Source organism: Sphaerodactylus townsendi, linkage group LG01, assembly GCF_021028975.2.
Source record: "Sphaerodactylus townsendi isolate TG3544 linkage group LG01, MPM_Stown_v2.3, whole genome shotgun sequence".
NCBI classification, from domain to species: Eukaryota; Metazoa; Chordata; class Lepidosauria; order Squamata; family Sphaerodactylidae; genus Sphaerodactylus; species Sphaerodactylus townsendi.
In genome coordinates this window covers 9,010,621-9,026,140 of record NC_059425.1, presented here as the reverse complement: position 1 = coordinate 9,026,140, position 15,520 = coordinate 9,010,621, and the positions used below count along the sequence as shown (strand labels likewise).

General features: G+C 50.8%; 1 protein-coding gene and 1 non-coding gene across 5 annotated transcripts in view; both read left to right on the top strand.

The window, feature by feature from the left end:
- The window catches only part of SHC1 (SHC adaptor protein 1), a 68,484-nt gene extending 61,547 nt beyond the window's left edge, over positions 1-6,937 (top strand). For all 4 annotated transcript variants that reach the window (XM_048510521.1, XM_048510529.1, XM_048510514.1 and 1 more), the window contains 2 exons: positions 4,569-4,819; positions 5,371-6,937. In XM_048510521.1, coding sequence (XP_048366478.1) covers positions 4,569-4,819; positions 5,371-5,499 — 380 coding nt within the window. In that variant the 3' untranslated portion in view covers positions 5,500-6,937. The remainder of the gene's footprint in view (positions 1-4,568; positions 4,820-5,370) is intronic.
- A 7,370-nt stretch (positions 6,938-14,307) lies between these two features.
- On the top strand, positions 14,308-14,498 carry LOC125425489. Its single transcript, XR_007243374.1, has one exon. It is a non-coding gene; the product is annotated as a U2 spliceosomal RNA (small nuclear RNA).
- The last annotated feature ends 1,022 nt before the right edge of the window (positions 14,499-15,520 follow it).

Sequence of the window (15,520 nt, the reverse complement as noted above, 5' to 3'; positions counted from 1 at the left end):
CTGAAGCTGCCCTGACAGCTAAAGGCGCCGACAGGGGCAGGGCGGGGGACCGTGGCCGCTAAGTTGATCCAGCTCTTCCGCCCCTGCGGCGGCTGGGCCGTGGGCCGTGGGTCTCTTTTGCCCAATGATGCCACCGAAGCATCAGCCTCACCCTGCCTGAGATGGGAGGGGGAGCTGAAGAATGGGGCCGATCTGGAGCCGGCCCCGCAAGAGCCGGGGAGAAGCCGGACGCGGCGGGACCTGAAGCCAGCCCGACAGCTGAAGGCACCGGCAGGGGCAGGACGGGGACCGTGGTCGCTACGCTGATCCGGCTCTTCTGCCGTTGCGGCGCTGGCGGCGGCTGGGCTGCGGGCCTCAGTGTAGCAGCCACGGTCCCCCGCCCTGCTCTTGCCGGCACCTTCAGCTGCCGGGCCGGCTTCTCCCCGGCTCCTGCAAGGTCGGCTCCAGATTGGCCCTGTTCTTCGGCCCAACAATGTCACAAGACAGCGTCACCCTGCCCGAGATGGGAGGGGGGCCGAAGAATGGGGCCGATCTGGAGCCGGCCCTGCAGGAGCCGGGGAGAAGCCGGACGCGGCGGGACCTGAAGCCGGCCCAACAGCTGAAGGTGCCGGCAGGAGCAGGGCGGGGGACCGTGGCCACTATGCTGAGGCCCATGGCCCAGCCGCCGCCAGCGCCGCAGCAGCAGAAGAGCAGGAACTGAGCAGGGAGAGCGCGGGAGGTGGGCGGGGAAGAGGGTGGCCGAAGGGAAATAAGGGGTGGAGAAGCCAGGCTGAGGAGGAAGAAAGGAGGCGGGAGCGTGGAGGGAAGGGAGGTTGCGGAAGAGAGAAAAGCCGGGAAGGGGAAAGAGGAGGTGTGGGCGCCTCTGAATGGCCCCAGCAGCCACCTCCTTCAGGGCGAGGGGGGAAGGGGGAGGGAGGAGATGCGGCCCTCGCGTGCCGGGAGGGAGGCCTTGGCGTGCCACCTCCGGCACGCGTGCCATAGGTTCGCCATCACGGGGGTAGTCCCAGTTCTCTCAGACCTCTCTCAGCCCCACCTACCTCACAGGGCAGGGGTGGGCAACTATGGCCCTCCAGATGTTCGTGGACTACAATTCCCATCAGCCCCTGCCAGAATAGCCAATTGGCCATGCTGGCAGGGGCTGATGGGAATTGTAGTCCACGAACATCTGGAGGGCCATAGTTGCCCACCCCTGCCACAGGGTGTCTGTTGTGGGGAGAGAAAGGGAAAGGAGCTTGTCAGCCACCTTGAGTCTCCTTATACAAGAGAAAGGTGGGGTATAAATCCAAACTCTTCTCTCAGGCAACATCAGGCAACTTTCTCTCTTTCTCACAATACTAGAACCAGGGGGCATACAATTGAAAATGCTGGGGGGAAGAATTAGGACTAATAAAAGGAAACACTTCTTCACGCAACGTGTGATTGGTGTTTGGAATATGCTGCCACAGGAGGTGGTGATGGCCGCTAGCCTGGATAGCTTTAAAAAGGGCTTGGACAGATTTATGGAGGAGAAGTTGATCTATGGCTACCAATCTTGATCCTCCTTGATCTGAGACTGCAAAGGCCTTAGCAGACCAGGTGCTCGGGAGCAGCAGCAGCAGAAGGCCATTGCTTTCACCTCCTGCAGGTGAGCTCCCAAAGGCACCTGGTGGGCCACTGCGAGTAGCAGAGAGCTGGACTAGATGGACTCTGGTCTGATCCAGCTGGCTCGTTCTTATGTTCTTAGAGCAAACAGTTCAGTTCCCCTTAGAGGTCTCTGACCCTCGACTTATTCTGTTGCTCACCTTTTAGAGGCTGCAGAGGCCAGTCGAAGGGAGGTGTTTTCAGAGATGGGTCTTATTTAAGTTCCGTGGTTTTATTGCTCAAGACCTCAGCCTAAGAACCGGGCGTTTGATGAGAAGGAAAGCATGAAGGGGGGGGGGGTAAAGCGCCGGGTTCCTCAGCCTCGTGGAGAGAAAGCTTTGCGGACATCACCAGCTCAGTTCTTCGATTGACTTAGAAAGCGTTGTCACCCTTGTTCCAAAAACAGTAACGGGGACTGTGATCTAAAACGGGAACAGTTAAAAATATACCTTCCCAGCAGCCGGCGAAACCCAGTTACATTAGAAGGTTATGTCCACGGAAGGACTAAACAGGTGTGTGTGCGCAGCTTCCACCTGAAGGTCGAGATTCTGACAGGTGGGGCTTGCTGTTAACAGCGGCCTCTGCACCATCATAAGAACAAGCCAGCTGGATCAGCCAGTCCATCTAGCCCAGCTCTCTGCTACTCGCAGTGGCCCACCAGGTGCCTTTGGGAGCTCACATGTAGGAGGTGAAAGCAATGGCCTTCTGCTGCTGCTGCTCCTGAGCACCTGGTCTGCTAAGGCATTTGCAATCTCAGATCAAAGAGGATCAAGATTGGTAGCCATAGATCGACTTCTCCTCCATAAATCTGTCCAAGCCATAAATCAAAAAAGAATTCCCCTCTTCCCCTGTATGTGGGGTGGCTTCACACCATAGACTCATAGAGCTGGAAGAGACCCCAAGGGCCATCAAGTCCAATCCACCTGCCATGCAGGAACACACAGTCAAAGCACTCCCGACAGATGGCCATCCAGCCTCTGTTTAAAAACCTCCAAAGGAGACTCCACCACTTTCCAAATCAGTGAATTCCACTGTCAAACAGCCCTGACGGTCAGGAAGTTTTTCCTAATGTTTAGGTGGCTTCACACCAGTCAGCTGTACTGTTGCCATTGTCTTTACACATAATAATAATAGTCAGTTCCAGGCAGTGTTGGCGGCAGTGTTGCATAGTGGTTACAGTGTCAGGTTAAGGTCTGGGAGACTCTGTCTTCGAATCTCCACAATCTGCTGCAACAGCTCCGCGGGTGACTTTGGGCTAAGCACACTTTTAGCCTGACCGACCTCACGCAGTTGTTGTAGGGGTAAGATAGAAAAGAACGCTGTAATCTGCTTTGGACTCCTAGAGAGTCAGTGTGGCATAGTGGTTAAGAGCAAGTGTACTCTAATCTGGAGAACTGGGTTCGGTTCCCCACTGCTCCACATGAGTGGCAGAGGCTTATCTGGTGAGCCGGATGTGTTTCCACACTCTTACGTTCCTGCTGGGTGACCTTGGGCTAGTCACGGTTCTCTCAGAACTCTCTTAGCCCCACCTGCCTCACAAGGTGGCCGTTGTGGGGAGAAGAAGGGAAAGGAATTTGTAAGCTGCTTCGAGATTCCTTATGCTTGAGAAAAGCGGGGTATAAATCCAAACTCTTTTGTTGGGGAGAGAAGAGGGATATAGAGATACAGGGTTCAGATCTCCCCTTCTTCTCCTGTCCCTCCCAATATTTCCAGGTGCCCATTTCTAGCTATTTCTTGTGCTGCTTTTTTGTATTATTGTCAAACAGAAACGCCGTTTCTCAGGGGACAGATAGTTTTCGCACCACTACTGTGGTTAGTCTTTCCTGTTCTTTGCAATTTCCTGCTTTATGAACACCGAGCAACACAGCAGATATTGCCACAGTCAGGGTTTTTTGTGGGTGTGTGTTTTATTTCTGTTTGCATTATAATTGCCATTAAGGATTATCACCTACTTACCAGCATATGGTTCCCAACAGGAAATTTTCAATTTGAGGAAGCAGGAATGCAGTTGCTAGCTACCCTGTTTCCCCGAAAATAAGACCTACCCCAAAAATAAGCATAAGCATTTTTATTGTTATTGTGCACGCATTGTGCAACGAAAATTTACAGCAGCATTCCTTGATGCACACAATTTCAGACTCATACCCCATCCTCACTTTCCCCTTCCTCCACCCATCCCTACACAGCCCCAAACACATCAACACAAAGCCACGGAGTTCAGCATCGCCACAGCTCTGGAGTAGAAGCTGTCTCTAAGCCTCTTTGTCCTAGTTTTTATAGACCTGTATCGTCTGCCAGATGGTAACAGTTCAAAAAGAGAGTGTGCTGGATGAGATGGATCTCTCAGAATATTTTGGGCTTTCTTTAGGCTTCGGGAATTATAGAGTTCTTCCAAGGAGGGGAGAGGGCAGCCGATAATCCTCTGTGCAGTAGTGATCACCCTTTGGAGCGCCTTCCTATCTGCCACTGTGCAACTGGAGAACCATACACAGATGCAGTAGGTTAAGACACTCTCTATAGCACAGCGGTAAAAGGTCACCAGGAGTTTTCCATTCAGTTGTTTTTTCCTTAACAGTCTCAGATAGTACAGTCTTTGCTGGGCCTTCTTAACCACCGCGGCAGTCTGTACGCCCCAGGTCAAGTCCTCTTTAATCATGACGCTCAGAAATTTAAAACTAGCCACCCGCTCTACTTGATCTCCATTTAAGCCCTAACATGATTTTTCGGGATTTTTGTAGGTTGCTTGAAATATGAACCCTACTCCAAAAAAAAGAGGGAGGAGTGATTTTCCACACACACCCACACCTGGTACAACACCCCTGCCCTGTCCCCTGGTAGCTCCGCCTCTGGTGTTGGGCAGCTTCATGCCTGTGATCTCAAAGCAACAGGGAGGTGCAAGTTAGTCAAAAGCCCTGACGTGTCCTTCTTCTCTGCCCCTCCCTTCCTAGAGCCCTTTGAGGACGCCCTGCGTGTGCCTCCCCCTGCTCCCCCAGCCCAGCTGGTGGCGTCCATGGAGGAGCAACTGCGCCGAGAGCCCTGGTATCATGGCCGGATGAGCCGCAAAGAGGCTGAGAAGCTGCTGCAGGCCAATGGGGACTTCCTCGTGCGGGAGAGCACCACCACGCCGGGCCAGTACGTGCTGACCGGCCTGCAGGGGGGACAGCCCAAGCACCTGCTCCTTGTCGACCCCGAAGGAGTGGTGAGTTCCTCGGGCTGGACGGTGGCCGAATCCAAACCTGGTCCATAAAACGTCTCAGTCTTGCATGTCTCGGAGCAGCAGTGGCATAGTGGTTAAGAGCAGGTGCACTCTAATCTGGAGGAACCAGGTTTGATGCCCCGCTCTGCCACTGGAGCTGTGGAGGTTTATCTGGGGAACTAGATTAGCCTGTGCACTCCAACACATGCCAGCTGGGTGACCTTGGGCTAGTCCCAGTTCTTCGGAGCTCTCTCAGCCCCACCCACCTCACAGAGTATTTGTTGCGAGGCGGTAAGGGAAAGGAGATTGTCAGCCCCTTTGAGTCTCCAACAGGAGAAAAAAAAAGGGGGGGGATATAAATCCAAACTCTTCTCTTCTTCTTCTTCTCCTAGAATGGGGAAAATCCCATTCTGTTACGTTCGGACAGCCAAGACTTGGCAGGTGCCCAGAAAGGTATTGGCGGGCACCACGATGCCCACGTGTTGGGGCCCCTTGTCCTGACTTGTGCGGAAATGAGTTCTAAGTCTCTCATGTCGCTGTTTGTCCCCTTCCAGGTCCGGACAAAGGACCACCGCTTCGAGAGCGTCAGCCACCTCATCAGCTACCACATGGACAATCGGTTGCCGATCATCTCGGCGGGCAGCGAACTCTGCCTGCAGCAGCCCGTGGAGCGGAGGTCGTGAGAGGCCAGGGGGGCCGGGCGCGCCGTCCCCACCCCCAGCACTGCCTTTTCCTTCCGGCTGCCCCTCCCAGGCTGGCCCGCCTTCCGTGGCATCCCACTCCTCGGCCAGCCGCACCGCGCAGGCCCCTGCGCCCGCCTCGCCAGGGCGTCGCGGCTCCTATCTGGACTTACGGCAAGAAGGAAGCCATTTCTGCCAAAGCCACCTCTTTCCTGAGCTGGAACCCCGCCCGGTTCGGGAGCGGACGTTCATCTGATCGCTTCCCCCTCCTTTTACTGCTCGCACAGTTCTTCGTTTGTCACAAAAAGAAGGCCGGGAGTAAACTTTCCCTCCGTTTTGCGAAGCGTCTGCAGGGTGGTCGTCCTCAGCGAGGGGGCTCAACTGTTTTACTTTTCCTGTCCCCCCCCCCCCGCACCCCCCAGATTCAACGCTGACGACATTTTTCTTCTCTGCCAGGAGCCTTCAGAAGCGACGCTGTCTGCTCCCGGTCCCGTAAGTGGCCAGACGGGAGTTGCTGATTTCTTCTTTCTCAAGCGGTGCCCCGTTGAATCTTCTTCCTGGGGAGTCAGCCATGCCAAAGTCCCTCATTATATTGAGGGGGGGGGAGAGGGGAAGCTGACCCTCAAAGCACAAAAAGAGGGCCAGCTGCCCTGTCCCCAAATATGTAAGCCCCCAGCTCCAGCCCCACTTTGACATATTAACTCTGTGTGCCTTGACCCTTTTACAGGTCTGAGATTTTATGCAAAACCCTCTCCTGTGGTGGCACAAACTTGGCCTGTACTTTTTTGTTTGTTTGTTTTCGGAGGGGAGAGAACAGCGGGCAAGGATAACTTTTTCCCCACCATTAGCCAGAGTCTCCATATCCGCTGCTCCGGCCTCCCGTGCAAAGGCCGGCTGAGATCTCCTCTAAGCTGGAGGGGAAGGGGATTTCCTCTGGACTAGAACACCCGACACTACGCTTCCTCTGCCCGCCCCCCTGCCCCGCCTTCGAAAGAAGCACAGAGTCTCAGCAAGCGGAGAGTCCCGCCGCGTAAAGGGATGCTCTCCTGGCACGAAGGGCGAAACCCCAGTGCGAGGCAGCGAACTCAGGTCGACAGGGTTTCCAGAGCACCCGAAGGGCCTTGGGGGGAGGGAAGCGGGCGGGGCCTTGCACTGCTCCGCCCACTCCCCCCTCCCTTTCCTTTCCCTGGTCTGTACATAACGTTTGATAACCTCATCTTGCATGTAGATTGTTATACTCCAGAAGCCAAAGTGTAGGCCCGAAATCCACCCCCACCCCCGTTATCACTGTGCCTGCCCCACCTCGCGGTGGGGCTCCGTTTTCACCTCACTCCCGTCCCCAAGTGCCCCCCCTTCACTACACACTCTTTGTATCGATTTGATTTTATCTTGATTATACCAAAGGAACCCAATGGTTATTATTAAAGTTGGTATTTCTTTACTCTCTTGTTGCCAGCAACCTCTGTGGGACGGGAGGAATGACAGTAGGTTGGGAGAATTATTTGGGGAGGGGGTTTATAGAGAGGACTCCCATCTTTTGGATCCCCTGGCCAGTGTTTTACGCCCCTAATTGAGTGTGCAAAACCATATTTGAAAACTTTCAGTGTCATCCTATGCTGGATTATAAACCTTTCCAAGAGCCACCATAGTTAAGAGAGCCGGCATGGTGTAGTGGTTAAGAGCAGGCGCGCTCTAATCTGGAGAACAAGGTTTGATTCCCTGCTCTGCCACTTGAGCTGTGGAGGCTTATCTAGTGAACCAAATTAGCTTGTGCACTCAACACATGCCAGCTGGGTGACCTTAGGCTAGTCACAGTTCTTGGGAGCTCTCTCAGCCACACCTAGAAGAAGAAGAGTTTGGATTTATATCCCCCCTTTCTCTCCTGCAGGAGACTCAAAGGGCCTTACAATCTCCTTGCCCTTCCCCCCTCACAACAAACACCCTGTGAGGCGGGTGGGGCTGAGAGAGCTCTGAGAAGCTGTGACTATATATATATATAAACCTTTAATGGCATAATTAAAACAGCAGCAATATACCAGAAAAATGGCGACCTCAGTGTAATGATACAATCTCCAGTACAGTTATAACCGTTTGCTGATGACAGAGCACAAAAAGTTAGCCAACGCTTCCAATACACTTGCAGAACCACAATCCAACATCGTTACCACAATTGATAGATTAATATTATCAATGGGGGGTTTTAACCACGGGTTTAGATATTTATTCCTGGCTAAACTGTGTAACGGGCAGTGTAATATCACGTGTTGGATTGATTCTTCGTAAGCTGAACTGCAGGGACAAAATCTTTCATTAAAAGGCACTTTCTGTATTCTGCCCTGAGTGGTAGCTGAAGGGAGAATATTGCACCTGGCAAGGGTCAGGGCTCGTCGCAATTTGGGTTCTAAGACCAAATGGAAATACTTGGCCATGGTATAGGGTTTTGATGGTATACCCAAGTGCAAGGGAGAGCAGCGTTTATTAGCCTGCTGCATCAGGTGACTATACTCGAGATCATACAATCTCTTTTTGATAGTCAGCTTTAGCTCATTGGCATTCGTTAAAACCAATGTATCCAAAGATAGACCCATTTCATGGTTTGTCGCCTCAACAAGGGACCACCACCGGTTTTGGCTATGAAAGAAAGAGCCTGGTAGGTAAAGCTTTTGTGACAGTTGTTAAAGCACAATCGCATCCAGAATTGGAAGGTCATGCACCATGCTCTTGTATGGAGTAGATGTTGGCCCACCTCCAAACAGACCCAGCATATGGGACTGAGTGAGGTAAGCCGAGTATACTATAGAGAAAGCATGACTGAACTCTTTCCATATCGCGAGCTCCATGCTTGTATCCACAGTGGGATTCGATATAGTAATTGCATGGTGATTTTTTAGCATTAAATGCCTTAATGGCTGCAGGTACAAATTCATGACCTTTGGTGCGAAAATAGCGGCTAATGGCCTTGCAACTAAGTTTGCTTGATTCAATGGCCAATTTCCTTTGGGTAACCCAAGAGGAGTTATAATTAAAGTGGAGACCCAGGTATTTAAAATGTTTGACCTGTTCAAGCTGTTCATTATTTATTGGCCAACTAAATGGTCTCCAAGAACAAGCAAAAACCATTATTTTTGACTTTGCAAAATTAAGCGTCAGGTTATTATGACTACAATATTCAACACAGCGTGCCAGTAAGCGTTTCAAGCCAGCTTTTGTACGGGAGAGTAATATAGCGTCATCAGCATACAAAAGTAAAGGTATGGTCATATGATTCAAAGCAGGGCAGTGCGAGGAATCCTCCATCAAAAAGGAAGCCAGATCACTTAAAAAAAGATTAAATAGGGTTGGGGCCAAAACACACCCCTGTTTGACACCCCTGTTAATTGGTATATAAGGACTAAGTATACCATCAGGAGAGAAGCTGTGACTAGCCCAAGGTCACCCAGCTGGCGTGTGTGGGAGTGTACAGGCTAACCTGAATTCCCCAGATAAGCCTCCACAGCTCAGGCGGCAGAGCTGGGAATCAAACCTGGTTCCTCCAGATTAGATACATGAGCTCTTAACCTCCTACGCCACTACCTGACAAGATGCCTGTTGTGGGTAGCGGAAGGCGATTGCAAAGCCGCTTTGAAACACCTTGTAGTAGAGAAAAGCAAGGTATCAAACCGCTGCTGCTGCTTCTTCGAGGCCACTGACTTCAGTAGACATAGACAAGAGTAATTTTGCTCGGGGTGGCGTTGATATAGCTATCCAAGCAACAGAGCCCCAAAGGTTGTGGAAGGAAGAACACGCTTTTTGTATGGTCCCCTTTGGGATTTTAGGTTTTGGGCTTCCTAGTGTCCTTTTTGAAGTTACAAAATGTACCATAACTGAGAAGAACCACCAAATAGATCTCACTGATCCCCGGTGTCCCAGAAAAACCAAAGGACTTATTTTGGCACAGGGCGTGGGTTTAGAAGCGGGCAAGTGAGGCCACTCCGTTCTGAATCCCAGTCAACGGAGGGGCAGGTCTCAGGTTGAAGTCCTTGTCACACTTAAGGCTTATGATGCTGAGTGTTATAATGCTTTTAGAACACTCAGGTGTGCTTTCTCATGCATTACCTTGATACCCTCCTGCTCACAGCTCTGCAAGGCGGGCTGTTGTCATTCTCTCCATATTGCAGATCTACTGAGGCTGGAAATGGCAACAGTGCTCTTTATGGGGAGCAAGCACAGTGTAGTGGCTAAGAGCTGGTGGATTCTAATCTGGAGAACCGGGTTGGATTCCCCACTCCTCCACCTGAGTGGGGAAGGCTTATCTGGTGAACCAGAGGTGTTTCCGCACTCCTACATTCCTGCTGGGTGACCTTGGGCTAACCACAGTTCTCTCAGAACTCTCTCACCAGGTGTCTGTTGTAGGGAGAGGAAGGGAAAGGAGCTTGTGAGCCACCTTGAGTCTGCTTACAGGAGAGAAAGGAGGGGTATAAATTCAAACCCTTCTTCTCTCAAACAGCATTAGAGCAAATGGTTCAGTTCCCCTTAGAGGTCTCTGACCCTCGAATAATTCTGTTGCTCAACTTTAGAAGGAGAAGACGGGAAGGAGTTTATAGGCCACCTTGAGTCTCCTTACCAGAGAGAAAAGTGGGATATAAATCCAAAGTTTTATTATTATTATTAGTCCTTCAACCAGACCAGCTCTTGTATAACCCCAAATTTGTTGCAAGAAGATTTCTTCCCGGTGTCTCCTAGCAGAATTTTTAGTGTCTCCTAGAACCAGGGGACATACATTGAAAATCCTGGGGGGAAGAATTAGGACTAATAAAAGGAAACACTTCTTCACGCAACGTGTGATTGGTGTTTGGAATATGCTGCCACAGGAGTCGATTTATGGCTACCAATCTTGATCCTCCTTGATCTGAGATTGCAAAGGCCTTAACAGACCAGGTGATCGGGAGCAACAGCCGCAGAAGGCCATTGCTTTCCCATCCTGCACGTGAGCTCCCAAAGGCACCTGGTGGGCCACTGCGAGTGGCAGAGAGCTGGACTAGATGGACTCTGGTCTGATCCAGCTGGCTTGTTCTTATGTTCTTAATTTCTTTGGTGAGCGGGGTCCTCAGCATAATGTCTCCAGCAAGCCAGATCCTCAGCCGTGGCTGAGTTTTGTTTGCTTGACAGAAACTCCACATTCCTCTGTCCTGCCAGCACATTTTAGAACACACTGGACAATTCTGGTCAGGAAAGTTAGACCTTTAATGCTGAATATGATGCCCCGTACATGGTGCTTGTATACCGCTTACCAGCATTTAAAGGGAGTCCTGTTACATCACAATCCTTACAACCCTATAAGGTAGATCCATGTTGATCTCCCCATATTATTGGGGTGGGGGGAAGAGAGGTGGTATTCTGTTTGTAACTCATTTACAAACCTCTCCCTTGTAGCATCAGCTAGTGAATTTTTTTTCATTGGATTTGAGCATCCTCATCTGGAGTAGCTGTGCCAGAGTATAGCAGAAGGGCAAGATTGGACTCTGGTATCATCTGGAAGACCGAGTTGTGAGTTTGAGAGTTAAAACTGGATCTGAAGAAGTATAGCTGGACTCAAATCTGGACAATTTTGCCAACGACAATATCGCAAGCCCCTTTTGACTTACAGCCATAAAAAAGCGTCAGTTATATTGTATAATTTTTGAGGTGCTTAATGGGGACAAATGCTTCACTTTAACCAAGAGTTCAGTAACAGCAGTAGTTGACGTTCAGTGGAATTTTCCCTGTGACCCAGCAGGAACTCAGACAGTTAGCTTTCAAGAATTTCCAAAGAAAGTCATCCTGTCCCAGTTCTGGGTAACTCAATGCAGGCTTTTATCTTGCGACTGTCACTGGTCCAGAAATAGATCCCTCTCGGGATCTTTGCGTCTTAATTTTCAGAATTATGCAAGAATTTGAAAGCCCTTGACAGGCACCGATGCAAAAAGCTCGCTGAACGTTGAGAAAGACTGATTTTACTATTACAAAATATCCTTTTCCTCGTATATTTCAGTCTGATGGGAAAGGCCGGACTCCCTGCTATTGGCAAAAGTAGCAGAAACGCAGAACATCCGGAAATACTTGGGAAACTCCTCGGGAATGCCAAAAAATATTTGCAACAAAGGGAGGAGGGGGGAGAAATCCAGTTGGGTTAGGAACGAGCAGTTGGAGGCACAGAATATTGGAGAGCCCCTGAGAGCCAGTGTGGTGTGGTGGTTAAGAGCGGCTGCACTCTAATCTGGAGAACCGGGTTTGATTCCCCACTCTGTGGAGGCTTATCTGGTGAACTAGATCAGCTTGTGCACTCCAACACATGCCAGCTGGGTGACCTTGGGCTACTCATAGTTCTTCAGATCTCTCCCAGCCCCACATGCTACACAGGGTGTTTGTTGTGGGCGGGGGGGGGGGGGCAGAAAAGGTGATTGTAAGCCCCTTTGTGTCTCCTCACAGGAGAGAAAGCAGGAATATAAATCCAAACTCCTCTTCTTCCAAATATCAGCCCGTTCATGGACCTTAGGCAAGGAGGGTTTTTTAGGGTACAATTAATGCTTGTGCAGCAATTTTGCGGGGCTGGCAAGGGGTGGGGTGGTGGTGGCGGCTATGGTGTAGTGGTTAAGAGCAGCAGACTCTAATGTGGAGAACCAGCTCTGACACCCCGTTCCTTCTCCTCCTGTCTGATTGCTAACTCCTGCACATGAAGCCTGCTGCGTGCCTTTGGGCCAGTCCCAGTTCTCTCAGCCCCACCCCCCTCACAAAGTGCCCATTATGGGGATAGGAAGGGATCGCGATTGTAAGCCGCTCTGACTACTCCTTGCAGGTTGAGAGCAGTGGGGCACGAAGACCAACCCTTCTATCTATGTCGGGATTGCAAGGGGGATTGCTTCACTGCTTCCCAGTAAAACGGCGGTTTCCTTTTTACCCAACTGCTTTTCGCAGACAGCAGCAGGCTGATGAAAGAGGCGACGGGAAATATTTCACAACACACGATGAAGCAGCCGAATCCCCCCTTCCCCAGGCCGTGATGCGAAATCCCTTCCTGGAAAAACAGGCGGGGAAGGGGGGAGGGATTTCCATGAAGCAGCCACGCAAGCACACGAAGCACAGAGGCCACGGCAGCGGGAAAAGCACGCTGCAAAGCCAATTCCGCCCCTCTGTCCAGCCATCCACTTGTCCAGCTGAACCACATTCTAATCTGGAGAACCGGGTTTGATTCCCCACTCTTCTACCTGAGTGGCAGAGGCTTATCTAGTGGACCAGATGTGTTTGCACACTCCTGCGTTCCTGCAGGGTGACTTTGGGCTAGTCTCAGTTCTCTCTGAACATTCCCAGCCCCACCTACCTCACAAGGTGTCTGTTGTGGGGAGAGGAAGAGAAAGGAGCGTGTCAGCCACCTTGAGCCTACTTACAGGAGAGAAAGGGGGGATGTAAATCCAAGCTCCTCCTCCTCCTCCTTTTCTTCTTCTCCTCCTCCTCCTCCTCCTCTTTGTATCGCTTCACTTTTAAGGCGGCAGGAGCAGGAACAGTTTGAGACCAGCATGAAATAAAAACCAGTACAAAAGGACATCACAAAACAAGCATACCTATAGCAACCATGTTGCGAATACCGGCCAATTGGGGAAAATGATAAAAAAGGACGGGGGAAGGAAATGTTCAGGACAGACCAGGAAGCCCCAAAAAAGGTTGTGGGGTCTTATCACTGTCAGGACCCGGTGTGGTATAGTGGTTAAGAGTGACAGGCTCTCATCTGGAGAACGGGGTTCGATTCCCCACTCCTCCATCTGAACGGAGGACTCTTACCTGGTGAACCAGATTTGTTTCCCCACTCCACTTTGGATTTGATTTTAAAATGTCCCTCCACTGCTTGGCTTCTGTCCGCTCACCAGCCCAGGGCTGCTGGGGAACTTGGGAATTGTAGTTTCTTGGCGTCCACTAAGCGGTGCAAGCACAGAGGAGATTTGCACAGGGTCGCTGGCTGAGCGTGCATCTGGGTTTTTTTACAGACTTGTTCCTGGGCCAGACTTTGAAAGGCAGCAGGAGCTTAGACATAGCCAACCCATACAGGCCCTAATGGGGGAAAAAAGCAGCATGATCCGCGATATAATGAACGAGGCAAAACATTTGCTTTGATTATTTTTATTGCAAGTTTTCAAGTTCAACAGAAGTATTTTTTCAGACCAGGTTAGTTAAAAAGAAACAGAAGCAGAGATGGCATGAAGGAAAGCTGCTCCGATGCTGAGTGTTAGTTCAGAAGCGCAAGATTTGGATTGTGGAAAACGATGGAGGGACAGTGTGAGAGAAAGCAACAAGGGGATGGAAAGGATGAGGAAGGAAATACGACTCCGGAGCAGGAGGAGTAGGAGGCGGCAAGCGGTGGGTTTGGCCACAGAACAGTTCTCACTCCTTCATTAAAGGAACAGATGCAATTGCTCTTGGACCTGAAAAAAAACAGGCACCAGAATGCAGAAGGGGAAACTTCTGGCCATCAGCCCTGACTGTAAACGGTTAACAGAACTGCAGGGCATCATGGGAAAGGAGGCGGAGATATGCAGATCAGCAGCCAATGCCTGTCAAAGCCCTGGCAGTGAAATTCACAAAAGTGACAAAAGTGGAGAAAAACTTCCAAATTATGGCCTCAGTCTGTCTTTGGAGGGGTGAAGACTGGCAAGGCAGCAAGTGCGGTGTTTGGGGAAGGGGACTGGAGGTGTTTTGACCCCAGTTGGGCTGGCAGTGGCCTTGGGAACCTCCGGTGTCACTCACCCTGCCCACGAAAGGCATCCCCTAGGCACCACCCTCCTTTTCCAGCAGGACATTTTTATCGCTTCTCGGCCTTATGGCTAAGATCAAGTGTAGTATCTGTTCTTATCAGTTTAAACACTGATATGTCCTCTATTTGAGGACTATGTATTAAACAGATTTATGGAACTAGGAGATGGACTAGGGGCTTGCTCCATCCACTCCATGCATCAGCCTGGTATTGCAGTGTTTCCAGGAATGGTGCACCTCCCCACCTGGGGAGAATATTGCTGGTTTAAAAACAGATTGGAAAGTTTTCTGAAGGGCTGACCATACTACCACAGCTCTACTAGACATAGTAAGTACACTGTGGCAGAGGTACTCCAACTGGGAGCCCTGACTGCATTGGGAAGAAATATGCCAAGCTTGTGGTGTCTTGACACCATTCGATGGTCAAGAGACCAACTGACCAGGACCAGTACAGGCACGCTGTGAAAAGACAGCCCTGCACCTTGAGCGTGGTGGATGCCGCCAACGTGGCAGACCCAAAAAACGGTGGATGGACACAATCAGTGAAGGCAAAGAACTGGTTCTGGAGGGTTCTCCGGGCTGTGTGGCCGTGGTCTGGTGGATTTTGTTCCGAACGTTTCGCCAGCATCTGTGGCTGGCATCTTCAGAGGTGTTATCACAGAGAAAAGTCTGTTTTCACACTGTGTCTAAGTGAGACACAATATACCCCACTAAACTTTCCCTTCTCACTTAAACACAGTGTGAAACAAGACTTTTCTCTGGGATACACCTCTGAAGATGCCAGCCACAGATGCAGGCGAAACGTTAGGAACAAGATCCACCAGACCACGGCCACACAGCCTGGAAAACCCTCCAGAACCAGTTGAATCCGGCCGTGAAAGCCTTCGACAATACATTGAAGGCAAAGAACCTTATCCCAGAAGACACTCAAAATTGTGACCTTTGGAAGAGACGCTTACAAAACTGACCCTGCACGTGCAGGAAACCAGTTTGGAAAGACGATTTTCAGGATTTTTGGAGGATGCTTGAAATATCAGCCCCAGCGCAGCTGATGGAGGGGGGGGGCACAAAAAATAAGACATCCCCTGAAAATAAGCCCTAAAGCATCTTTTGGAGCAAAAATTAATATATGACGAAATCCGCCCCATCCAAAAAAAAAAATCAGGCGGGGGTGGGGGTGGGAAGCATCTATTTGTGTTGAGCCGCCGCCAGGCTGGTTTATTTTGATGCTGGGGAGTCCAACGTCCTCCCTGGCTTATTTCCT